At 43.6% G+C, this 26,405-nt stretch overlaps 1 protein-coding gene across 2 annotated transcripts in view; it reads left to right on the forward strand.

Annotated features, from left to right (window-relative positions):
- The window catches only part of as3mt (arsenite methyltransferase), a 37,287-nt gene extending 11,477 nt beyond the window's left edge, over window positions 1-25,810 (forward strand). For both annotated transcript variants that reach the window (XM_059947055.1, XM_059947054.1), the window contains exons 6-11: window positions 1,666-1,735; window positions 3,039-3,120; window positions 3,690-3,821; window positions 5,836-5,978; window positions 7,460-7,594; window positions 24,562-25,810. In XM_059947055.1, the coding sequence (XP_059803038.1) occupies window positions 1,666-1,735; window positions 3,039-3,120; window positions 3,690-3,821; window positions 5,836-5,978; window positions 7,460-7,594; window positions 24,562-24,666 (667 nt within the window). In that variant the 3' untranslated portion in view covers window positions 24,667-25,810. The remainder of the gene's footprint in view (window positions 1-1,665; window positions 1,736-3,038; window positions 3,121-3,689; window positions 3,822-5,835; window positions 5,979-7,459; window positions 7,595-24,561) is intronic.
- The last annotated feature ends 595 nt before the right edge of the window (window positions 25,811-26,405 follow it).

Here is a 26,405-nt window from a genome sequence, read left to right on the forward strand (position 1 = left end):
TATGGCTTAGGTGTGGGTTGATGGGACTAGACAGAGTAATGGTTTGGCATGGACTAGATGGGCAGGAGGGCCTGTTTCTGTGCTGTAGTGCTACAGTATGTGGCTTTGGGAAACAGTTTCAGATGACTGCAAGCTTTATACCTCTGTGCAGTGTTGTGCCCCTCCTAACGCATCCACTACCATTCCTTGGATTCTAACACAGCCCACTGGTGTTGTTTAACTCTAAACAGGCGATGGATGAGATAAGTAATGGCAGGAATTTGCTGAGAGAGCGACAGAGATGTCCATTGTATCCACAATTCTGTTCATCTCTCTGTAAAATAGGATTGACAAAATTATTTCTTCGCAAGCTGCTGTTGGTGTTTGCATTTTTTTGCGGTAGATTAATGATGGATTTATAGTATTTGTCTATTTGATGTAGACAATAAGACAAAAGGAGCAGAATTAGGCCATTTGCCCACAGTGTCTGCTCTGCCATTCAAATCCGACTGATTTATTTATTATTTATTAACCCTCTCAATGCCTTCTCCCCGTAGCCTTTGACACCCTTACTAATCAAGATCCTATCAACCTTACCTTAAATATCCTCAATGACTTGTCCTGAGCAGCTGTCTTTGGCAATGAATTCCACAGATTTAAAGATGATTTAAAAAAAAACATTAGCTTTATTTGTCACAGGCACATTGAAATATTGAAAGATGTGAAATGCATCATTTACATCAGTGACCAGCACAGTCTGGGGATGTGTTGGGGACAACCCACAGATGTTGCCATGCTTCCAGAGACAACATTGCCCACAATGTGGGAAGAAACTGGAACACTGAGAAGAAACCCATGCCATCATGGGGAGAATGTAAAACTCCTTACACAGTAGTGGGATTGAACTCTGATCACTGACACTGTAAAATCTTACCCTAGCTGCTATGCTGTGTTATTGTAGAAATGTTATTACAGACCGCGGATATTTTTGGGTTTAGGAGGGTAATGTTATTAAACCTTTTGACTGTGAAGCAAATGAGATTTATAATCAATGAACACACACAAAATGCTGGTGGGACACAGCAGGCCAGGCAGCATCTATAGGGAGAAGCACTGTCGACATTTCGGGCCGAGACCCTTCGTCAGGACTGACTGAAAGGCAAGATAGTGAGAGATTTGAAAGTAGTGGGGGGAGGGTTTTCGCATTCCCCCTCCTTACTATCTTACTATCTTTCCTTTCAGTTAGTCCCAACGAAGGGCCTTGGCCCGAAACATCGACAGTGTTTCTCCTTATCGATGCTGCCTGACCTACTGTGTTCCACCAGCATTTTGTGTGTGTTGTTTGAATTTCCAGCATTTGCAGATTTCCTCGTGTTTGCTCTTCATAATCAATGCATTCCTGTGGATTTCCACTGATTGCTTCAAGGTGTTTAATGCAATAAAATAAATTGAAGGATTTAATCCCTCATGTTAAGCTTGTGGATGCATTTGCAGCTACTGTGGTTCTGGTGTGATGCTTTAAACACTGACTGGGATAGTCCCTTCACTATCAGTCTCGATTGATTTGGGATCCATGAGTACCGTAGAACACTGATACTGCTGGTTACGAATACAGTTGGTGTAACTTTCTGCTGCTCGAATTCTCTACGTACGCAGGTTAAGGGCTTTCATAATTTTTCTTTTCAGATCAAATTGCGTAATAAACTTATCGCCAGATAAAACAGCTGTGCTGGAAGAGGCCTATCGAGTGTTAAAGGTACCTGTTTAGTATTAGTCATGCTGTTTTTTTTTAAATTATTGTCAGGAGTATTAAGAGACTGAAAAGTTTTTATTTCATGTTCAAGTTTGTTGTCATCAGACTGTGCATATATACAACCAAACAAAACAACGTTCCACTGGACCGCAGAACTCCCACACACAGCACCTAAAACAAAATGTTACCATAAATATGTTAATAAAATACAGTTCTAAACTGCATGTAGTGCACAGCACAGGTAAATAGTGAGTAGTTCTTTAAGGCTGTTATAGCTGCGGGTGGTAATGGAGACACGTTCCCATTACCTTTTAAGTTCTCCCAGTGCTGTGCAAATCTGACAGCCAAGTCCAACTCCTGGCCTTCACGCCTGGCAGAACTGTTTCTACTGACAGGAGAAGGAGCAAAAGCAGGTTACAGGCACCTTCAAACCAGTTGCTTGGGGCAGATAGGTCTTGTTAGCCGTGGTTGGCAGTTGATCTAGGAGAAGGAAAACTCTGCTCTGAAACCTCCGCTGCTTTGCGGCTATACTAAAGGAATAGGTATAGGTTGAGGAAGGCTTTGGGAGTACACCTCGAAGAAATATCCAGAGCTTAAGTCCCTACATTGAGTTCAACGCTGACTGGCAACTCTTGTGACACTGCTGGTGCCAAACTGTCAGTCTCTGCAGTTCTCTTGGATTTGTCAGCTGCATGGAGACGGGGAGCCTGCTATGTGGCTTGCTCTCCATATTGTGCTGCCGTGGCTTGCGTATCACTTAGACAACTGGCACACGACATCCATGCTCCACCCCGACTGACGGAGAGCTCGCTGTCCGTATTGACGAGACCTCGGCGGAGGCAGGGTATTCATTACTTGCGTGCCACCCGTGTGCTCCTACCACCTTTGGTGAGGCTACACCTGGAGAGCACAGCAAACAGCAGCAAAACAGTCCCCTGCACCTCTCCCACCTACTCGCGCACACAGACCCGGACAGGCCTCCAGCCTCCGTTAGGCTCACGGACTCACAGACAACAGGAATGTCAGGGCTCCTGTAGGGGAGGGATGAGGTAGCTGGGATGCAGCAGATCTTGGTATAGGGATGGAATGAGAGGCGGGTTATCTCTGCCAGGACCAGTGTCCAGGGGGTGGTGTGTTCACGAGTGTGTAAGGGTTGACTCGTTCCCCAGAAGGATCTGGAGAATGACAAGACAGTTTTTAGTTACTGACTTCATGATAACTCCACAACACAGACTGATTCAATTCCTAAAGAGTGGAATGCATCGGATGTTATGGACCTTACAGGAATTGATTTTCTCATTGTCAGGATGGTGGTGAGATGTACTTCAGTGATATCTATGCTGACTCTGAACTGCCAGAATCTATCAGAAAGCACAAGGTTTTGTGGGGTAAGTGGAAAATATTCATAAGTAACACAAACACAATGCCAATACCATTTATTGTTTCTGAGGAATATTAAGTGGTTAGCTTGGCTTAATTTGTGACATACATTGAAACGTACAGTGAGATCAGGTCAAACCAATGAATATGTGGTGGGGGGAGCCTGTATCTTTCACCACCCTTCTGGCACAAGCATACCATGCCCACAACGTTCTAATCCTAACCCAAACGTCTGTGTGGAAGGAAACAGGAGCACCCGAAGGAAGCCCATGTGGTCACAGGAAGAACATACAAACTCCTTACAGGCAGTAATAGGATTGAACCCCGATTGCTGGTGCTTGAAAGTGTTCTGCTAACTGCTATGTTACCATGCCGTACCCTGTTGTTCTGGATGCGTAATGTGCTTCCGAGCTCGATGTCTCTCTCTGTGCCTATACAAGGGGGAGGACTGGCCTGCTGCTGTTAGGTCTAGAGAGCTTTGGGTGGAGATCTGGTACTGCTGGTTGGCAACACAACAATCTGCTGAGTGGCCATCAGGAACTGAAAGAATGTAATTTGTCGAATGATTTTCCTTCAGGTGAGTGTCTGGGTGGAGCTCTCTCGTGGAAAGAGTTTCTCAAAATTGTGGAGAAGGTGGGGTTCAGTGCTCCACGGCTGGTCAGTGCCACCAAGGTCCCCATGGACAATGAAGAACTCCAGAAGTTAATTGGTAAGTAATCAAAGAGACTTCAACATCTGTTTGTGTCTGCACATTATTCACTTTGATATGGAAAATTGTTTAATGATTGTATCTTAACTGGTCGCATCATGGCCTGGTATGAAAACAAAATGCCCAGGAACAGAAAAAGATACAGATAGTGGTGGATACAGCCCGGTTCATCATAGGCAAAGTCCTCCCCACCGTCGAGTACACTTACATGGAGTGACGTCCCAAGAAAGCAGCATCCATCATTAAAGACCCCCTCATCCCAGCCAGGTCCTCTCCTTGCTGCTACCATTGGGCAAGAGGTAGATCCCACATCCTGAAGCAGAGAGGGGATTGGATTTAACCGATAGGTGATAATGGAGAGAGTGATGAAGGAGCAGGTGTCAGGAAGGACCTTGAGGGGATTTGGAAGAAAGTTTGGAGTGTGGGAGCCAGGTAGTTAAAGGCATTGCCAGCAAAGTTGTTCACAAGGATGAAGAATGAGGTGCAAAAATATTGAGCAGAGGGCATGAGGTTTTGGGATTAGGGATGGGGAGTAGGCAAGGGTTGATCAGAGATTAGTTTAATGGTAAGTCCAAAACCAGTGTTTGAGCATTGGGGTTGATAAGGTGATAAAAGTCAGGCTGTGGGTGTCCAGAGGGATGAGGTGATGGAGATTTGATTACTTTGGCAGACAGGAGGGACAGTAGTTCTCCAAGGCTGAGAAGGGACGGTTTTAAAACCATGATGTATTTAGATAAATTGAGGAAAGGTTGCGGAAGAGTTCAGGGTTAATGCAAGGATTAATGCATTCTGCATTCTTGTGGCATCAATCAAAGAGAATCTTCTCAAAATTCTTAAGATTTTAAATTTTTTTTGTGATTTGGGCATTGCTGGTAAACGCCGCAGTTCAAAAAGTGGTGGTGAGTGTCACCTTGAATCCTGGCAGTCTCTCCAGTGAAGGTGCGTATGTAGGGCTGGTATGGAGATTCCAGGAAGAAGGAGCAGTTGATCATTTTCCTGATTTCTCAGCATTCCCGATCCCAGTTTCTGTTGTATCCCAACCCAGAGCATTCTCAATCCTGGCTCCAGCCGTTCAGAGACTATTGAGTATTGACATTAAAATGTTTATTGTCATCTGCACAGAGGCAATGAAAACCTCATTAGCAGCAGCATCACAGGCACGACATTCACAAGAGAAACACACTGTGTGCAGTTTTTACAAGAAAGAACAGAATAAGAACAAAACAAAGACCATTTTAGGATAAAGTGATTTAAGTGGTTGTAGTGTTGCTAAACTTGCAATGATCAGGTCTGTGCAGGTTGGTTCAAGGAACAAGTAATTGAGGGAAAGTAGTTTTTCTTGAAGCTGGTGACGTGGGATTTCAGACCTCTGTATCTCCTGCCCAAATGTAGCTGTGAGAAGTGAGGATAGTGAGGATTTTTGATGTTATCTCCTTGAAGCATTGTTTCATGTACATGCTTCCGATGGTAGAGAGGGATGTGCCCGTGATCTATTGGGCCGAGTCCACTACACTGTGTGGCTTCTTACATTCCTGCACACTCGAATCGCTATACCAGACCATGATACAACCAGTCAGGATGCTTTCAACAGTACACCTGTCGATAGAACAGTTAAGCACAGGAACAGTCTTTTCAGGCCACCTTATTGACGAGGATTTAGGAGTGCAGTTTATGGGGAAAAAAATCAGGAAATTGGGATTAATTGGATAACTAACAGAGAGCTAGTACAGGTACCTGTGGGCTGAATGGCTTTTTGTGCTTTATCATTCAATTATGTTATGTCAGTGTTGTGACACCTTGACCTTGTATCTGCGGTGAAACATTAACATCAGTTTAAGCATCTCACTAACATTCCGGCTGACTTTAAGCACCAGACTGAGCTTTGCACGTTAACATTGAAGTGATTGATTCAGTATTGTAAAGCACAAAGAGCCTTTCGGCCTCCAGCTGCCTGTACCAACTCTCTACTACAGTATTTAGTGGAGCTCATTTTAACTTTTCAAACTTTCTGCAGATGGCTACAAGTTTGTTTCTGTCACATGCCGACTGTTCAAAATCCCAGCCGGCACTGCGAGAGAGAAAAGCCGCGTAAGTTACAACGGCTCCATCATGGGCTGCACAGAGAAACTGGAGTTCGACGTCAATTACACGTTTAATGTAAGATACAAGTTCGAAGCTCTAGCTTTTCAAGGGATTCATGTCCGAGAACTGGGTGTTTTTTGACTTGGATAAGGAGAGTTCAAAGTCACAAAATCATCAGGTGAAAGTGGAAATATATGGAAAGTGTTTCAGCAAAATATCCCATCTTATCTCTGTTTTAGTGCAAAGTGGTCATAATGTTGCAAAATTTTAGTGATTAGATAAATACTTTATTGATCCCAGAAGAAATTGCAGTGTCACAGTAGCATAACAAATGCACGGATATACAGATATTAGAAGAGAGACAAGAAGGAAGACTAAAATTAAGTTAACTCAAACAGTCTAACAGGAGGGGTTCATCACTTCCCCGGCTATAGGTTGACTCATCATAGAGCCTAATGGCCGAGGGTAAGAATGACATCATATCGTGCCCTTTGGAGCAGTGCAGTTGTCTTAGTCTATGATTTAAAAGTGTTCCTCTGTTCAGCCAAGGTGACACGCAAAGGGTAAGAAACATTGTCTAGAATTGCCAGGATTTTCCGTAGGGTCCTTTGTTCTACCACGGCCTCCAGTGTGTCCAGTTTGACTCCTATAACAGAGCGGGCCTTTCTAATCAGTTTATTGAGCCTGTTGGCATCACCCATGTTGATGCCATTGCCCCAGCGCACCACCACATAGAAGATTGTACTGGTGACAACAGACTGGTAGAGCATGTGAAGGAGAGGCCTGCGTACTCCAAAGGACCTCAGTCTCCTCATGGAGTAGAGGCGTCTCTGGCCCTTCTTGTACACAGCCTCTGTGTTGGTGCTCCACTCAAGTCTGTCATCCAGGTGCAGCCCCAGGACCTTGTAGCACCTCACCCCATCCACGTCCTCACCATCAATAGTAACAAGGAGCAGTGCAGGCTTAGTCTTCCTAAAGTCCATCACCATCTCGTTTGTCTTACTGATGTTGAGCTGCAGATGATTCAGCTCGCACCATTTGACGAAGTCCTCCACCAGGGTTCTGCTGGTTGGTTTGAGAACCCAGTGGCTGAAGGGAAGTAGTAGTTCATGAACCTGGTGGTGTAGGACTTCCTGCCTGACAGTAGCTGTAAGATGATGTTGTGGCTCAGTTGTGGGGACCTTTGATGATGGATGTTGCCTTCTTGAAGAAGCACCTCCAGTAGATACTACCAATGACGGGGAGGGATGTATTGGGCAGAGTCCGCTACTATCTGCAGCTTCATCATTCCTGCGCATTTGAATCACTGTACCAGACCAAAATGCAAACCAGTCAGGATGCTTTCACAGAGTATCACAGAAACAGGCCCTTTGGTCCACAATATTGGTTTATCTGTTCATTGTTCCTATTTCACCTACCTTTCATCAGCTCTTTCTGTTCCCTCTTCTCTCATATACTTGTGTAATTTCCTGGCGTGCCTTGCGGTAAGCAGTGCAGATGGGTGTCTTTTCCAGTCGGCGAGCATTGAATCAGTGTCTTCTCATTCTCTTGACCAGGAAGGACAGACTGTGGTTGTGGACGAGGAAACTGCAGCGATTCTCAACAGCTCCCGATTTGCAGATGATTTCACTATTCAGTCACTTGCCAAAGTGTCTCCCGGCTCTGCAGAATGCCCACCCACTGAGTCACAGGTAAATCCGTCCAACATTCAAAACAAGGTCGCTTGGTTTTCCATGTTAATTAAAGTAGTCAAGAGAAATCTGTGCAAGTAATAGGGCTGTGCTGACCACCTCTACCCAGATAGTGTGTTTCTTATGGTGCATCAATAAAGATCCCCTCCAACATCACTCACCACCTTGACCTGGAAATATGCAGATATTCCTTAATTTTGCTGCTTCCAAATTCCTGACATAACAAGGTACTGAGACAGAACTGAGTATTATTTCAGCAGGAGGGACAGAAAGACATCGTGACACAGGGCAAAGTAGCATTTTGAATGACATTGGGCTTATACTGGACTGAATGAGAATCCAATTCAAGAGTGTGTTTCAATAGAGTCATAGAAAACTGCAGTACAGAAACAGACCTTTTGGCCCATCTAGCCCATGCCGAACCACTTAAATTGCCTAGTCACATTGTTCTTTACCCGGACCATAACCCCCCCCCATTCATGTACCTATCCAAACTTCTCTTAAATGCTGAAATCAAAGTTGCTTCCACCACTTACTGGTGGCAGCTCATTCCACACTCTCATCGCCAAACCCTAACCCAAAGAAGTTTCTCCTCATGATGTTCTTAAACATTTCACCTCTCACCCTTAACCAGTGACCTCTAGTTCTAGTCTCACCCAACCATAGTGGAAAAACCATGTTAAATAACCTTGTTATTTTGTATACCTCTATCAAATACCCTCTCAGTCTTCTACGTTTAGAGAATAAAGTCCTAATCTATTCAGTCTTTCCTGAGACTTTATTACTCCGGTCTTCCAGTCTGGCAACATCCTTTAAAATTTCCTCTGCACTATTTCAGTCTTATTTACATCTTTCCTATAGCAGGTGACTAAAGCTGCACACGATACTCCAAATTAAGCCTTATCAATGCCTCGTACAACTTTGACATAATATCCTATTTCCTGTGCTCAGTTCTTTGATCTATGAAGGCCAATAGTGAAGGTTAGAGAGACACTAGAAGTACCTTCATCATGCAGATGTAGAGTCCAAGGAGACGGCTCTACACTGCGTTCTCAGACTACCAGGAATGGCCAATGAATTTTGTCCTTGCCACATCATATGTATAATCAAAAGGCTGGAGGCTAAGAGTGGAAGGAAGTTCACCTACCAGATGGCTTTCTTGAACACAGAAAACTGAAAATCTTCAGTGTGTGCTGGATGCTATTCATAGAATTTTGTTCCTCTCGGTTGTAATTATTTGATTGTTCTGTTTATATTTCTGATACAAAAAGAAACATCAAGTGAGAATTCACGAGGAAATCTGCAGATGCTGGAAATTCGAACAACACACACAAAATGCTGGTGGAACACAGCAGGCCAGGCAGCATCTATGGGGAGAAGCACTGTCGACGTTTCGGGCCCAGACCCTTCGTCAGGACTAACAGGGGTCTCGGCCTGAAACGTCGACAGTGCTTCTCCCTATAGATGCTGCCTGTCCTGCTGCGTTCCACCAGTATTTTGTGTGTGTTGTATCAAGTGAGAATTTCCGTTTTTCTTTTGGAGAAGTGGATTGGGCGATAAATCAATTACTGAGATACTGTAGAACAGAGGATAGCTTATGGTGATCTGGACCAGGCATCTACTGACTAGGAAGATGAAGATAAACAATAGCTTTGTTTGTCACATGTACGTTGAAGCAAACAGTGAAGTGAACCATTTGTATTAACAATCAACACGGTCCAAGGATGTGCTGGGGCCATTTGCAAGTGTCCCTGTGAGTCCAGCGCCAACAGAGCACGTCTTCAAATTACTAACCTGAATGTGGGAAGAAGCTGAAGCAGCTGGAGGAAACTGGCAGTTGTGGGGAGAACGTACGAGCTGGTGGGAATTGCACCCCTATTATTAATGGCTTAAAGCATTACGCCAGCTGTTGTGGTGCCATGCTGTCCACATAAATACAATAATAAACGCAGCGGTGAGTGGAAAAACAACAGGATGGTGCAAAGTTTGTAGTTCAGTCCTAAGAAATGCTGAAGTAACCAAGAGCAGTGGAGAGAAGAGCCTGAGAACGTGGCAGCACCATCGGGATAGTGACTGGTTCCGGAGTCTGATCACAGTGAGGTGGGGGGGGGGGCGGGTAGGGAGAAGAAGGATAAAGTTACAAGGAAGTGAAATTAACAACACAAAGTTGCGTGTGATTTTGTTTATAAAGGAGATGCATGATAATGTAAGCTTACAAAAGACACGGACTTCTGGGGAATTTCTCACCATTTTATGAGCTAGAGAGGCAAGAAATGGAAAGTGAAGTGAATGGCTAACGAATACAGGAGTGTGTAGCTGCTCTCACCAAAGTTTATTGGCACGGCTGCGTTTTAACTCCGATCTCACGGTTCACAGTTTGTCCCACACATGGTACAGACAGATACAGTCTACATCCAGGACTAAACATGATTATTCCAGAAAGTTGTGACTAAATACAAATGAAAGAAAGCTTCCTTGAAGTTTTTAATCTTATTAAATGTTAAACAAGCCAAGGTCTCTAAACTGTCTCAGTCTTTGTCTCCTTATCTCATCTGCCCCAGGAAAGGTGGGGGAGGGTCGTGGTCCACATCTGTACCCATGGCCAAGGCAGATAAGGTCCTGAACAGAACATTTAGGAAGTTTAAGGTTCTCAGTTTAAAGAAGAGAATATCTAGTGTAATCACAGGATTACTCCTCATGCCACAACCTAGTGAGGTCATCATCATCATCATTATGTGTTGTGTCATATGATGCGGGCGATTATGGTCTCTGACTATGATTGGTCTTGGCAAATTCTACAGAAGTGGTTTACCATTAACCATTTCTAGGCATTATCTTTACAAGACAGGAGACACCAGTCATACACAAGCTGCTCTAAAAAGCCATCTCAAAGATATTCTATAAAATTCCTCTCTTGGGATCCAACACTAAGCTGATTTTCCCAATTTGCCTGCATATTTAAATCCCCCATGATTATCGGAACACTGCCCTTTCTTCATGTCTTTTCTGTCTCCTGTTGTAATATATAGCCCATTTCCCGGCTACTGTTCGAAGGTCCGTTATAACTCCCATTAGGGTCTTTTTACCCTTTCAGTTTCTTAACTCTACCCACATGGAATCTATATCTGCCAATCCCATGTCACCTGTTCCTAAGGATTAGATTTCATATTTTTACCAACAGAACCACCCCACCCACTTTGCCTACCTGCCTGTCCTTTCGATACAATGTGTATCCTTGGATGTTAAGCTCCACTAAATGATTTTCTTCCAGCCAGGACTCAGCATCATACCTGGCAATCTTTAACTGCAAGATCATCTAACTTATTCCATATACTGCGTGCATTCAAATATAACACCTTCAATCCTGTATTCATCATCCTTTTTGATTTTTGGCTTATTATTCTTTAACTCATCCCACTGACTGCAATTTCACCCAATCATCTGCCTTTCCTTCCTCACAGTCTCACTATACACAGCATCTAGTTGGTATATTGGAATATACACAGCATTATACCAATTGTCTCATCCCCAGCTCCATCACTCTGGCCCCCACCCTCCTGCCACAGTAGTTTAAACCCTCCCCAGAGCTCGAGCAAACCTGCCCACGAGGCTAATGGTCCCCATCAGGTTCACATGGAACTCGGTCTTTTTATTCAGGTCATAACTTCCCCAGAAGAGATCCCAATCATCCAGAAATCTGAAGCCCTGTGCCCTGCACCAATTCTTCAGCCACACATTCATCTGTAGAAGTTGCATAAGATGTTGGTGAGGCCTAATTTAGAATATTGTGTCTAGTTTGGTCACCTACCTACAGGAAAGATGTCAATAAGATTGAAAGAGTGCAGAGAAAATTTACGAAGATGTTCAAAGATCATTAAGTAACTTTATATCCTCAGTAGATATATGTCACCATATACAACCCTGAGATTAATTTTCTTGTTGGTATACTCTACATTAGAATAATAACCATAATAATGGATTCAATGAAAGACCACAGCAACTTGTGCAAATGACAACAAACTGTCGAATACTAAAAGAAAGAAATAATGATAATAATATTGAGAAGGTGAAGAATCCTTGAAAGTGAATTTTATAGGTTATGTGAACTTGAGGACCTGAGTTATAGGGAAAGGTTGAATAGGTTAGGATTTTATTCCCTGGAGCGTCGAGGTATACAAATTTACAAGCAGTATAGATCGGGTAAATGCAAGCAGGCTTTTTCCACTGAGGTAGTGTGAGACTAGGACAAGAGGTCAGGGGTTAAGGATGAAATGTCTGAGAACATGAGGGGGAGCATCTTCACTCAGAGGGGACTGAGAGTGTGGAATGAGCTGCCTGAGGAAGTGGTGGATGCCGGTTCAATTTCAACACTTAAGAGAAGTTTGGATAAGTTGGGAGGGGTGTATGGAGGGCTGTGGTCCAGGTGCAGGTCACTTGGACTAGGCAGATTAATAATAGGCATGGACTAGATGGGCTAAATAGTCTGTTTCTGCACTGTAGTGTTCTGTGATTCTATCAGACCTTCCACCCTCCCTATCTAGCCCCTTCCTGTCCTGACTACTGCATTTTTTCACTTTAGCGTTTAAATTTGTTCCATCTTTCCCATCGACTACATCACCTTTTTGGACCCTGCCCTTCTTGCCAGACTAGCTTAAACCCTTCCAAGCAGCACCAGCAAATCTCTCTGCCAGGATAATCACTCTCCTCCAGTTTGGCTGCAACTCATCTCTCTTATACAGGACCCACCCATCCCAGAAAAGAGTCCAGTAATCTCTGTAGCTTAAACTCTCCCTCCTGCACTAGCTCCCTAGCCACACTTAACTGTATTATTTTTCAGTATCTTGCCTCACGAGGTGGAGGGGTGGAGATACATCTCTACTAAAGGAGGTGTAATGTGCTCTTTCCCTCCGCTGGCCTGTGTAGATCACCCTTGAGCAAGGTGTAGCATCTACTTAGCACTCCCTTCCTCAATCACGGTCACGTGATGCCATGGGAGCAGGTAGTGGATGGTCGTATGAGCAGCTGATGCAGGTCACAAGTCCAGGTAGTGCGACACAGTTGTCCCTAATGACCACACCTGCAATAGGTGCATCCAGCTGCAGCTCCTATCAGACCGAGTTAGGGAATTGGAGCAGGAGCTGGATGAACTACGGATCATTTGGGAGGCAGAGATAGATAAGAGTTATCGGGAGGTAGTCGCACCGAAAAGACAGGAGGTAGGCAAATGGGTGACAGTCAAGAGAGGCAGGGGGAGCAGACAGAGAGAGAAGAGCACCCCTGTGGCCGTTCCCATCAAAAATAAGTATACCGGTTTGGATACTGTTGGTGGGGATGACCTACCAGGAACAAGCTGCAGTGGTCCTATCTCTGGCACTGAGGTTGGACCCTTGACTAGGAAGGGGAGGAGGGAAGAGAAGAGAGCAGTATTGATAGGGGATTCTATAGTCAGGGGGGCAGATAGGAGATTTTGTGGGGCAGATCGGGAGTCTCGGATGGTATGTTGCTTCCCTGGTGCCGGGGTCTGAGACATCTCAGATCGGGTGCAGGTTATCCTCGAGAGGGAGGACAAGAATCCAGATGTTGTGGTCCATGTAGGGACCAACGACGTGGGAAGGATGAGTGAGGGGGTCCTGCGTAGGGAGTTCAGGGAGTTAGGTGCGAAGCTGAAGAGCAGGACCTCCAGGGTAACAATCTCAGGATTGCTACCTGTGCCACATGTGAGTGAGGCAAGGAACAGAAAGATTATACAGATTAATACGTGGCTGAGAGGATGGTGCAAGAGGGAGGGCTTCAGGTTTGTAGATAATTGGGCTTTGTTCCAGGGAAGGTGGGATCTGTTCCGAAGGGACGGTTTACACCTGAACTGGAGCGGTACTAACATTCTTGCAGGGAAATTTGCTAGTGCTTCTTGAGGGGGTTTAAACTAAATTTGCAGGGGGCGGGGATCCAGAATGTGAGAGAGGATAGTGAGAGGAAGAATAAAGGACAGGTGGGGACTACACGGTTCCAGAATATTAGTAGAGAAAGGTGAGGCGGAACAAGCGATAAGGAGGACACAGAGGGATGGTCTGACGGATCATGGAGTTAAATGTGTTGAAAGAATAAGTAAATTTAGGAAGGACAACAAAATTCTAGGGGCATATAGCCCGATGGGAGTTCGGGGAGCTGGGTTAAGCACAATAGGCAGCGATTCAAACAGAGAGAGGAGAAATGGGCTAAAAATTCTATATCTGAATGCACGAAGTGTCAGAAATAAGGCGGATGAGCTTGAAGCTCAGGTGTGAATGGGTAACTATGATGTTGTTGGGATAATGGAGACATGACTGCAGGGAGATCAGACCTGGGAAATGAAAGGGTATACGTGCTATTGTAGGGACAGAAATGTGGGCAGAGGGGGAGGGGTGGCCCTGTTGGTGAGGAATGAGATTCAGTCCTTTGCAAGGGGGGGATCATAGGGTCAGGAGAAGTAGAGTCTGTGTGGATAGAACTGAGGAACAGTAAGGGCAAAAGGACCCAAATGGGTGTTGTCTACAGGCCACCAAACAGTAGCATGGATATTGGGTGCAAGTTAAATAGGGAGTTAACATTGGCATGTGGCAAAGGTAATGTCGCAGTAGTTATGGGGGATTTCAACATGCAGGTGAACTGGGAGAATCAAGTTGGTGCTGGACCACAGGATAGGGAGTTTGTAGAGTGCCTACAGGATGCATTCTTGGAACAGCTTGTACGAGAGCCGACCAGGGACAAGACTATTCTGGATTTAGTGTTATGTAATGAACAGGATTTGATAAGCGATCTTGCAGTAAAGGAGTCATTAGGAGGTAGTGATCATAATATGATAAGTTTTTATCTGCAATTTGAGAAGGATAATGGCAGCTCGGAGGTGTCAGTGTTGCAGTTGAACAGGGGAAACTATGGAGCCATGAGGGAGGAGCTGGCCAAAGTTGACTGGACGGATAGCCTAGCAGAAAAGACAGTGGAACAGCAATGGCAGGTATTCTTGGGAATAATGCACAAGGAGCAAAATCATTTCATCCCCCAGAGAAGGAAGGATTCAAAGGGGGGGAAAGGGGCCACAGTGGTTGACAAAGGAAGTCAGAGATTGGATAGCATTAAAAGGGAAGTATGACAGAGCTAAGGTGAGTGGGAGGACAGATGGTTGGGAAGTTTTTAAGGAACAACAGAACTTAACGAAAAAGGCAATACGGGGAGAAAAAATGAGGTACGAACGCAAGCTAGCCAGGAATATAAAGGAAGATAGCAAAAGCTTTTTTAGGTATGTGAAGAGAAAGAAGATAGTTAAGAACAATGTTGGGCCCTTGAAGAATGAATTGGGTGAAATTGTTATGGGAAACTGAGAAATGGCAGAAGAATTTAATGAGTACTTTAGATCTGTTTTCACTAAGGAAGACACAAGCAATCTCCCAGATGTATGGATGGGCCAAGGACATAGGGTAACAGAGGAAATTAAACAGATTGACATTAGGAAGGAAACGGTGATGAGAAGACTGATGGGACTGAAGGCTGACAAATCCCCAGGTCCAGATGATCTGCATCCTAGGGTACTAAAGGAGGTGGCCCTGGAAATTGCGGATGCATTAGTAATCATTTTCCAATGTTCCTTAGATTCAGGATCAGTTCCTGAGGATTGGAGAATGGCTAATCTTATCCTACTTTTTAAGAAAGGAGGGAGGGAGAAAACAGAGAACTATCGACCTGTCAGCCTGACATCGGTGGTGGGGAAGGTGCTAGAGTCCATTATTAAGGATGAAATAGTGGCATATCTAGATAGCAGTGATAGGATTGGGCTGAGCCAGCATGGATTTACCAAGGGTAAATCATGCTTGATTAATCTGTTGGAGTTTTTCGAGGATGTAACCAGGAAGTTAGACGGGGGAGATCCAGTGGATGTAGTGTACCTCGATTTTCAGAAGGCATTTGATAAGGTCCCACATAGGAGATTGGTGAGTAAAATCAAAGCTCAGGGCATCGGGGGGAAGACATTGACATGGATAGAAAACTGGTTGGCAGATAGAAAGCAAAGGGTAGCGGTGAATGGGTGTTTCTCGGAATGGCAGGTGGTGACTAGTGGGGTGCCACAGGGCTCGGTATTGGGACCACAGCTGTTTACAATTTACGTCAACGATTTGGATGAAGGCATTGAGAATAACATCAGCAAATTTGCTGATGATACTAAGCTGGGTGGCAGTGTGACATGTGATGAGGATGTTAGGAGAATTCAGGGTGACTTGGATAGGCTGGGTGAGTGGGCAGATACTTGGCAGATGATGTTTAATGTGAATAAGTGTGAGGTTCTCTACTTTGGGAGTAAGAACAGGAAGGCAGATTATTATCTGAACAGTGTAGAGTTAGGTAAGGGAGAAATACAAAGAGATCTAGGAGTCCTTGTTCATCAGTCACTGAAGGTGAATGAGCAAGTGCAGCAGGCAGTGAAGAAGGCTAATGGAATGTTGGCCTTTATTACAAAGGGAATTGAGTACAAGAGTAAGGAAATCCTCTTGCATTTGTACAGAGCCCTGGTGAGACCACACCTGGAGTATTGTGTACAGTTTTGGTCTCCAGGGTTAAGGAAGGACATCCTGGCTGTGGAGGAAGTGCAGCGTAGATTCACAAAGTTAATTTCTGGGATGTCTGGACTGTCTTACGCAGAGAAGTTAGAGAGACTGGGCTTGTACACGCTGGACTTGAGATTGAGAGGGGATCTGATTGCAACATATAAGATTATTAAGGGATTGGACAAGATAGAGGCAGGAAATATGTTCCAGATGCTGGGAGAGTCCAGTACCAGAGGGCATGGTTTGAGAATAAGGGGTAGGTCATTTAGGACAGAGTTAAGGAAAAACTTCTTCTCCCAGAGAGTTGTGGGGGTCTGGAATGCACTGCCTCGGAAGGTAGTGGAGGCCAATTCTCTGGATGCTTTCAAGAAGGAGCTGGATAGGTATCTTATGGATAGGGGAATCAAGGGATATGGGGACAAGGCAGGAAATGGGTATTGATAGTAGTTGATCAGCCATGATCTCAAAATGGCGGTGCAGGCTCGAAGGGCCGAATGGTCTACTTCTGCACCTATTGTCTATTATCTATATTGTGACCACTGACGCCAGGCAGACAGTCTCCGAAGAGTATTGATAATGGCTGGGGTCACCCGTCTTGTAAAGACACCGCCCAGAAGAAGGCAATGGCAAACCACTTCTGTAGAAAAATTTGCCTGGAGTAACTGTGGTCATGTGAACACCATGATCGCCCATGTCATACAGCGTGTAGTGATGATGCTAACTGTACTGCTGCTGCAAAACAACAGATTTCACTATATACGTCAGTGATAATAAACCTGATTCGGATTTAATGTATTTTCCATTCCATATACGTTTCTCTTTAAAAGAATATCTGTTTCTTTGGATCCATGTTGTTCTTAGGAAACCTTTATATATTTCTGTTAAATTTGGCTTTACAAGTAGATCCCATGCAGTCTCTGTAAATATCACAGCCTTCTCTTGTTCTGTTGCTGCTGAGATTACACCTGTTACAGTGGCAAACGTGGGACTCCTATCAGTTCCACTTCTCATACCGACTCTGACGTGTCACTCCGTGGCCCGACTGCTGCCGCAATGAAGCCACACTCTGGTTGGAGGAGCAACACTTTGTATTTCATCTGGATCGCCTCCAATCTGATGCATAAACATTGATTTCTCGAACTTCCTGCAATGCCCCCACTTCACCACTCACCATTCCCATTTCCCTCTCACCTTATCTCTTTACCTGCCCATCACCTCCCTCTGGTCCTCCTTCTTCCCTTTCTTCCATGACCTTCTACCCTCTCCGATCAGATTCCCCTTTCTCCAGCCCTTTATCCCTTCCACTAACCAATTAACTTCCCAGCTCTTTATTTCACCCCCTTCCCCTCTCCCGGTTTCATCTATCACCTACCGCTTGTGCTTCTTCCTCCTCTCCTCCACCTTATTCTGACTTCTCCCCTACCTTTCCGGTCGTGATGAAGGGTCTCAGCCTTAAACTTTGGCTGTACCCTTCCATAGATGCTGCCTGGCCTGCTGAGTTCCTCCAGCATTTTGTATGTGTTGCTTTGGATTTCCAGCATCTGCAGATTTTTTCGTGTTTGTGACACTAATTCAAGCTAATTAGTGCAGTCACATTCCTTGGATGTATTACCATACCCTGATCTGTTTATTTGTAATTAATGCTTGTGTTTGGACAGAAACTCTAACCCTGGCCATCAGATGTTTTGCCCCATTCTGCAGGTTGCCCTTTTCATTTTGTCTTTGGGATAATAACAAGAAACCATTTGTTCCTTACTTTGTGGACTTTGGTAGATTTGTGCAAATTCATACAGGGCTGGAAGGCAAAGTACAGAATTACGTTGAGTCTTGCTGAAGAAAACGTGCAGACGATTGATAAATTCATTAGTCGGAAATATCTTTAGAACAGTGTGTTAAAGTGGATCTAAATTTATGAAAATACTGGTGTGGAAACTAGAAAAAAAAGACAGCAGAAAATACAATTCATAGAAATAGGGATCCAAGAACAAAAGTGATTTAAAAAAAGTGATGGGTAGACGGCAGAGTGGTATAAAGAATTTAAAAATGAGTTAATTCCTGTTTTACTCCTCACACTAAACTGGGCTCTAAAAAAAGGCGCAAATGCTATCCAGCTGGAAGGAGGCGATAATCTCAGCTATACCGAAAGAAGGCAAGGATAAAATGGAATGTGGGTCATTTAGAGCAATATCTGTTCTTAATGTAGATTATAGATTATTTACCTCCATCATGACCAAACGATTAGAGGAGTTTCTACCCACACTGATACGTAACAATCAGACAGGTTTTATACAACAACACCAAACACAAGACAATATACAAAGGACACTTCACATTATGGATCATATACAAAAAATAAAATTGAAGCAATAGTGATTAGTGTGGACGCTGAAAAAGCATTTGATTCTGTTAATTGGAGTTTACAGAGTTTTACATGGATTTGGTTTACATGACACAATTATTAAAACTATACAGGCACTATATGACAATCCTACTGCTAGGATTAAAATCAACAGATGTTTGTCAAATAGTCTTACCCTAGAAAGGGGCATGAGACAAGATTGTGCATGGGCTATTCATATTATATCTGGAATTATTTGCTCAATACATCAGACAAAATTAAGCTATCAGGGGAATTACCATTAAAGGGTCAGAGCATAAGTTGGCTTATGCGGATGACATTTTGATATGTCTAGGGCGACCAACATACTAAATTGACGCAATCTTTTGAACAATATGGTCAATTATCAGGATACAAGATCAACATAGATAAAACTCTCATATAACTATACCCCACCAAGAGAAATTGAAAGTGGGTATCCTTGGGCATGGCAAACAGAGTCTTTCAAATATTTGGGCATCCTGATGCCAAAAGATTTGGCAAAATTATCAAAATGCAATTATCAGCCTATATATAAAAAAATTAAGGAAGATATAACAAGATGGAACCTAATTCTTTTTTTTAGTCTCAGTTCAAGGATTGAATCCATTAAAATGAATATATTGCCCAGACTATTATATCTCTTTCAGACCAATAGAAATTAACCAAATTGCCAAGACTATTATATCTCTTTCATACCAATAGAAATTAACCAAAATCAATTCAATGACTGGAACAAAATGTTATCAAGATATATTTGGCAAGGTGAAAGGCCTAGAGTTCGTGTCAAAACTGTGCAATTAGCCAAAGACAAGGGGCGAGGGGGCCTACCTTCTCTTAGAGATTATTATTTTGCAGCACTTGAGAGCTGTGATATGTTGGTGCAACCCATCATATGACGCTCAATGAAAACACATTGAGGAGGAGGTACAGGCAATTTTGGCTGACAACAACCTACAAAGGTACATAAATACTATTGATGACTTATGGGTGAAATGGACTCTTATAATATGGAAAACTATTATAAAAGAATATAAACTATAGGGAGATATTGCAATTCTTAAATAGCGTGCATATGACTCGTATTTTACGCTGAATAAACTGGATGTTAGATTTAAGGACTGGACAGCTAAAGGAATAATAGTTCTTTGCAATATAATGAAAGAAGGAACACTGTTCAGTTTTGAAATGCTTAAAGAGAAACACTTATTAGAAAAACAAGACTTATCAGTATTTGCAGATGCGACAGTATGTTAATAGGGCTAAAAATATAACCACAAGTACATGTTTGATAGAGCTATTTAGAAAAGCACATAATTCAGTTAATGGTAGTAGAATCATTTCAAGCATGTATAGGGTTTGTCAAATCTTAAAACACATTCGACACAGTGTGCTTAGCCCACTGCTCTCCTCTCTGTATACACATGACAGTGTGGCTAGGCATAGCTCAAATACCATCTATAAATTTGCTGACGATACAACCATTGTTGGTAGAATCTCAGGTGGTGACGAGAGGGTGTACAGTAGTGAGATATGCCAACTAGTGGAATGGTGCCACAGCAACAACCTGGCACTCAACATCAGTAAGACGAAAGCACTGATTGTGGACTTCAGGAAGGGTAAGATGAAGGAATACATACCAGTCCTCATAGAGGGATCAGAAGTGGAGAGAGTGAGCAGCTTCAAGTTCCTGGCTGTCAAGATCGCTGAGGATCTAACCTGGTCCCAACTTATCAATGTAGACATAAGTAAAGCGAGACAGCAGCTATACTTTATCAGGAGTTTGAAGAGATTTGGCATGTCAACAAATACACTCAAAAACTTCTGTAGTTGTACCATGGAGAGCATCCTGACAGGCTGCATCACTGTCTGGCATGGAGGGGGTACTGCACAGGACCGAAAGAAGCTGCAGAAGGTTGTAAGTCTAGTCAGCTCCATCTTGGGCACTAGCCTACAAAGTACCCAGGACAATTTTAGGGAGCGGTGTCTCAGACAGATAGCTTCCATTATTAAGGACCCCCAGCACCCAGGGCAGGCCCTTTTCTCACTGTTACCATCAGGTAGGAGATACAGAAGCCTGAAGGCACACACTCAGCGATTCAGGAACAGCTTCTTCCCCTCTGACATCTGATTCTTAAATGGACTTTGAAGCTTTGGACACTACCTCACTTTTTTAATATATATTTCTGTTTTTGCACATTTAAATCTATTCAAATATGTAAAATTGATTTGTTTATTATGTTTGTTATGTTTTATTTTTTCTCTCTGCTAGATTATGTATTGCATTGAACTGCTGCTGCTAACTTAACAAATTTCACGTCACATGCTGGTGATAATAAACCTGATTCTAATTCTGATTCTGACTTTTCATGGTTCCTCCTGGCTTTCCTAATTCCCTTCTTACATTCATTGCTGGTTTCTTTATACTCCTCGTGCTTCATTTGATACTAACTTCCGAAGCTTTCCATACTTTTCCTTTTTCATCTTGGCTAAATTCATCACCTCTCTGGACATCCAAGTTTCTCTTATCTTTCTATTGTTGTCTTTCCTTCTAGCAGGAACATACCTTTTCCTGTACTCTGTGCAATTGACCTTTAAAAAAACTTCCACATGTCTGATGTAGACTTGCCATAGAAAAGGTTTTCCCAGTTAACACTTCTTAGTTCCTGCCTAATGCTCTTGTAATTTGCCCTACTGCAATTTAAAACTCTCCCTCAAAGAGCATACCTATCCTTATCTACAGCTATCTTGAAAGTTAAGGAGTTGTGGCCACTGTCCCCTAACTGTTCACCCAGTGGAAGGTCAGTCACTTGGCCAGGCTCATCCTCTAACACCAGAACCAGTACGGACCCTCCTCTCGTTGTACTGTCCACATTTCGATTTAAGAAACCATCCTGGACACACTTAAAAAATTCAGCCCCACCTAAACAATAGTAAATTTACCTTGAACTTCTATCAAGACATCTCTCAACCTCCATTGCTCCCAGAGAAAAGACCTAGCTCATTCAACCTATCCTCATAAAACATGCTGTCTGATCCCTATCAGCATCCTGGTAAATCTCATTTGCACTCCCTCTAAAGCTTCTAAATCCTTCATATAATGTGAATCTGATGTAACCCCTCCTGTAGATATTGCCGATGGTTGTGCCTGTGACATACTGGGCAGAGCCCACTTCTCAGTGCAGCTTCTTGTATTCCTGAGTATTCATCTCATTTCTATCCCTATTGCCTTTCCCTTAGGAACAGACTGTGTGCATTCATCTCATCTCCATCCCTATTATCTTTCCCTTAGGAATAGACTGTGCATTCATCTCATCTCCATCCCTATTTCCTTTCCCTCAGGAACAGGCTGTGTACATTCATCTCATCTCCATCCCTATTTCCTTTCCCTCAGGAACAGACTGTGTGTATTCATCTCATCTCCATCCCTATTTCCTTTCCCTCAGGAACAGACTGTGTGCATTCATCTCATCTCCATCCCTATTTCCTTTCCCTCAGGAACAGACTGTGTGTATTTACTCTGTCTCTGCCCTTCATGATGAAGGTCGAACTTGGCCCTTCCCAAGTGGTTGGAAAATACTGATTTTAAAAAATGCCAAATTGACCAAGAAGCAGGCATCTGCCTGGCAAAAATTCTGTTCTGCTGAAGCAGGAACCTTGTGCTTATTAATCATTTTTCCTTCAGCACAGGCCACAAAGAACATTGCTTGCTGATAGCTCACTATCACGTGCCCATTACACAGCTGTGTTGACTTCTGGTGGGCAGAAAAATTCTGTACTTTCAAAACCTTGGATTTCCCACAGAAAGTGTTATGGATGAGAAACAGCACCAGTTTGACTGTATTCATTCAATCTGCATAATTTATTTATCTCTATAAGGTGACCCCCTCAGTCCCATATGCTCCGAGGAATAAAGTCCTAACATGGCCAACCTCTCCTTATAATTAATGCCCTTGAGCTCGTCCTCCTCAAATCGCAGTGTGAATTTTATCAAATTATGATAGAATTACACGCTGCATCACTTCATGGTACGGAAACTGCATTGTGGCAGTCAGGAAGTCTCCAAAACAGGTAGTCAAAACTGCCCAACAAATCTCCAGCACTTGCCTACATATCTTCAAGAACATGTAGTCACATCAAGTCACTTTTATTATCATTTCAACCATAACTGCTGGTATAGTACATAGTAAAAATGAGACAATGTTTTTTCAGGACCATGGTGTTACATGACACAGTACAAAAGCTAGACTGAACAATGTTAAAAAAAAACAACACAGAAAAAAACTACACTTTGTACATAGAAAGGTGCAGGAAAAGGGCCAGTAACATCACAAAGGACCTCACCCACTCTGCTCATGCACTATTTGTCCCATTCCCATCAGGGAAGAGATTACATAGCATCCAAGCCAGGACCAGACTCCTAAGTGGTTACTGTCCCCAAGCAGTGAGGCTGGTCAACTCCTCTACCCACTGACTGACCCTGCTAAGCCCCCAACCACCACTATGTTATAATTTTCTATCAGTCACTTTATGTACAGACTCTCCTGTGCCTAGTATCAGTTTGTGAACATACAATTATTCTATGTATATAAGCTAACTTGTGTACTTGTACATTACTGTACAAAAGTCTTAGACACCCTAGATGTTTTGTATGGTTTCTGATGGTATGACCTCCGCAGACAATAGACAATAGGTGCAGAGCCCTAATCTCAACATCATTGCAACTGTCTAAGATTACCTGGAGAGACAGTCAAAGTCTGCAGAAGAACTGTGGCAAGTTCTCCAAGATCCTTGGAACAACCTGCCAGCCAATCTTTTTATAAAACTGCATGGCATTGTATCTAAGAGAATCGATGCAGTTTTAAAGGCACTAAATATTGATTTGATTGAGTATTTTTACTGCTTGCTGCTCTTTGTCGTAATTGCTTTGATATTTAGAAACTTTTCATTATTTTTGAAAGCACCTTCACATTACAGAATTTTGTTTACGTGGGTAAGTGCAGGCAGGAATGGGGTGACAGCACGGATGAATGTGTGGCTGAGGAGATGGTGCAAGGGACAGGGTTTCAAGTTCTCGGATCATTAGAAAGAACCTTTTCTGGGGAAGGGGTGACCTGTACAAGAGGGACAGGTTACACTGAACTGGAGGGGAACCAACATCCTGGCCGGGAGGTTTGCTAATTCCACCTGGAATGTTTAAAAATCATTTTGCAGGGGTCTGGGAACTGGTGCACCAGATTAGTAAGGGAGGGATTGGACTAGAAGGTAGATGTCAGGTAAAGTATTGAAAGGCAAAATTGAAATAACAAGTAAGATGGGTTGGATAGTTTTGAAGTGTGTGTATTTTAATGCTAAGGGTATTATGGGTGTTATTGATTTACTTTTTAGCTGGTTTGGCACAACATTGTGGGCTGAAGGGCCTGCTCCTGTGCTGTACTATTCTAGGTTCTTTGTGCTTAAGACTTTTGCACAGTACTGTATTTAGTATGATTATTGTTATTAGTGTTCTTATTGTGGTTTTTTTTTGCTGCATCAGATCCAGAGTAACTATTATTCCATTCTCCTTTACACTTGTGTACCGGAAAATGATATTAAACAATCTTGAAACCTTCTCACATCTATTCTTTTCCTCAGCTGCCTATCACCTCTTTCTGGTACTCCTCCTACTTCCATGGTTTCTCTCCTCTCCTGTTAGGTTTCTATCCAATCCTTTACCTCTTCCAGCAATTATCTCCAAGCTTCTCACTTCATTCCCTGGTCTCATCCTTCACCTGCCAGCTTGTGCTCCTCACCCTCCTTCCACCTTCTACATCTGCCCCCTTTTCTAGTTCTGATGAGGGGTTTCTGACCCACTGCTTCGACTGTTTATTCCTCTCCATCGATGCTGCCTGACTTGCTGAGCTTCTCCAGCATTTTGTGTGCGTTGCTTAGAATGTCTTGCCGTTGCAGTCAGTTTGTTAGGAAGAGGCGCCACCTTATGGCGGTATTAATTTTTCTTGCAATTGGTCCTTTAGGCTGCTGCTGTCGTTGATCCTTTCCAGCTGTCCGAGAAACCGGCAGAGGGACAGAATCCATCCTGTGCAACAGCGTGCCGCACACCGAGCAAGGGTTGCTGCTGAATCACCTGCATCCACTGGAGGAAAGAGATTTGCTTGCTTAGATAATCAGCAAACATATCTATGAATGATTGGAGGGAAGAGAGAGGTTGGCCTGAAGAGGGTCAGAATTGAATATTGCACCATCGTGCCTTCTTCACCACTCCACTCATAGGAATAGTGCAGCAGCCATCTCTATCCCCGTGTGATTGTGGGACTGCTGAGGTCATGTATTGCCTCCTGCAGCTGGTCCTGCTGAATTCAACGTGTAATCTTAAATGATGCTTTTTTAGAAACTCCCAAGAGTTTCTGTGTTGGGTGTGCCTGTGACAAGGTCACAGTGCACAACAATCCAACATATACTTCATGGGCAATGTCAATGGAAAGTGATTTTGCTTTTTAATCTACCTGAAGGGTTGTGGGAGGGGGGAAGAAATTCCTCTTCGTAGGTGAATGTGACTCCATTCTGAGAGCTATTGGCGCCAACGAAGTTCAAAGTACATTAATTATTGTATTCATATTTAATACAACCTTGAAAGGTCTTTCAGGCAGCCGCAAAACAAAGAACCTATTAAAAAACAAAGTCTGTCAAACATCCAATTTGCAGAGAGAGAAAAGAAAAACAATAAAAGCCAGCAGATAGCATTCAGAACTGAAGCGTTAAGAAAACGAGGCCAGAGACACGAAGCCGGGCATCAATGCAGCCAGAGCTGAGCCAACACGGCAGCACTGCGAGCAGAACCCCCAGTCCCGATACCCCGATCACATCTCAGCTCTTACCAGACCATAGAGAAGGCTCAAAGCTCACGCTTTCAGACTGGCTAGGATTCTGGATACAGCAGAGGGCTGAGGTTTCTATTTCTTGGATGAGAGTTGACTGCTTGAATCTTCAAGCCATAGAAGGCTGCAGTGTCATTCTGGTTAATGAAGACTGCGGTTGGCATGGATTGTGAGCTGCAGAGAGCATTGCCGTTTGATAACTGTATGTAAACTGAGTGCTTCAGCCATTGTGCTCACCAACTTTGTCTTTGACCTTTGATCTGTGTGACTGATCTATGGGATGGAGGAGGAGTAAAAAGATTAGCCTTGACATTGGATAGCTGATCAGACTAACAAAGCCCCTTAGCCAACTTCTGCTTTTCCTATGCAATAAACACAATTGAGTAAATGACTGTGTGTGTGTGTATAATCATTGGCCATCTTTGTCAAGGTTTCAGTTCACACTTAATTGTTTTAGGGGACAACATGGGGAGTTGGGGTCAGGTTAGAATTTAAGGGTCAGAAATGTGGGGGGGGGGGGGGGGGGGGGAGTCCAGGTCTAAGTACTCCTTGGGTCAAAGGCTAGTGATCCCCGTGGATGGATGTCGGTGAGGATGCGGGCTGGTGACCACTCCCCACAAACTAACAGGTCCGAAGACTGGAGGTCTTTGTAGGGGAAGGCACAACAACTGATGAATCCTTATGTCAGCCAGTCCAGAGTGTGAGGCCTAGAGTTCAGGGCCTGTCCTGTAGTTGATACTGAAAGTCGATGATGAAGTCAGCAAGTTGGGTAACAGAAGCCTTAAGGTCTTAGCCCTGGGTCTGCGATTTTGTGAGTCCAATGGGGAAGTCAAAGGCCCAATGCTTGTGAGGCAGGTGGAGGTAAACTAGGCAGGTGGAGGTAAACTGGTCAGGTGTTGGAGGTAGGGATGTGTGTTTCTGTGAAGGTGGATGGGTGGGTAGTAGAGAAGAAAGGGCTTTGTTACTGTTGATGCTTGTGTTGT

Source organism: Hypanus sabinus, chromosome 22, assembly GCF_030144855.1.
Source record: "Hypanus sabinus isolate sHypSab1 chromosome 22, sHypSab1.hap1, whole genome shotgun sequence".
NCBI lineage: Eukaryota > Metazoa > Chordata > Chondrichthyes > Myliobatiformes > Dasyatidae > Hypanus > Hypanus sabinus.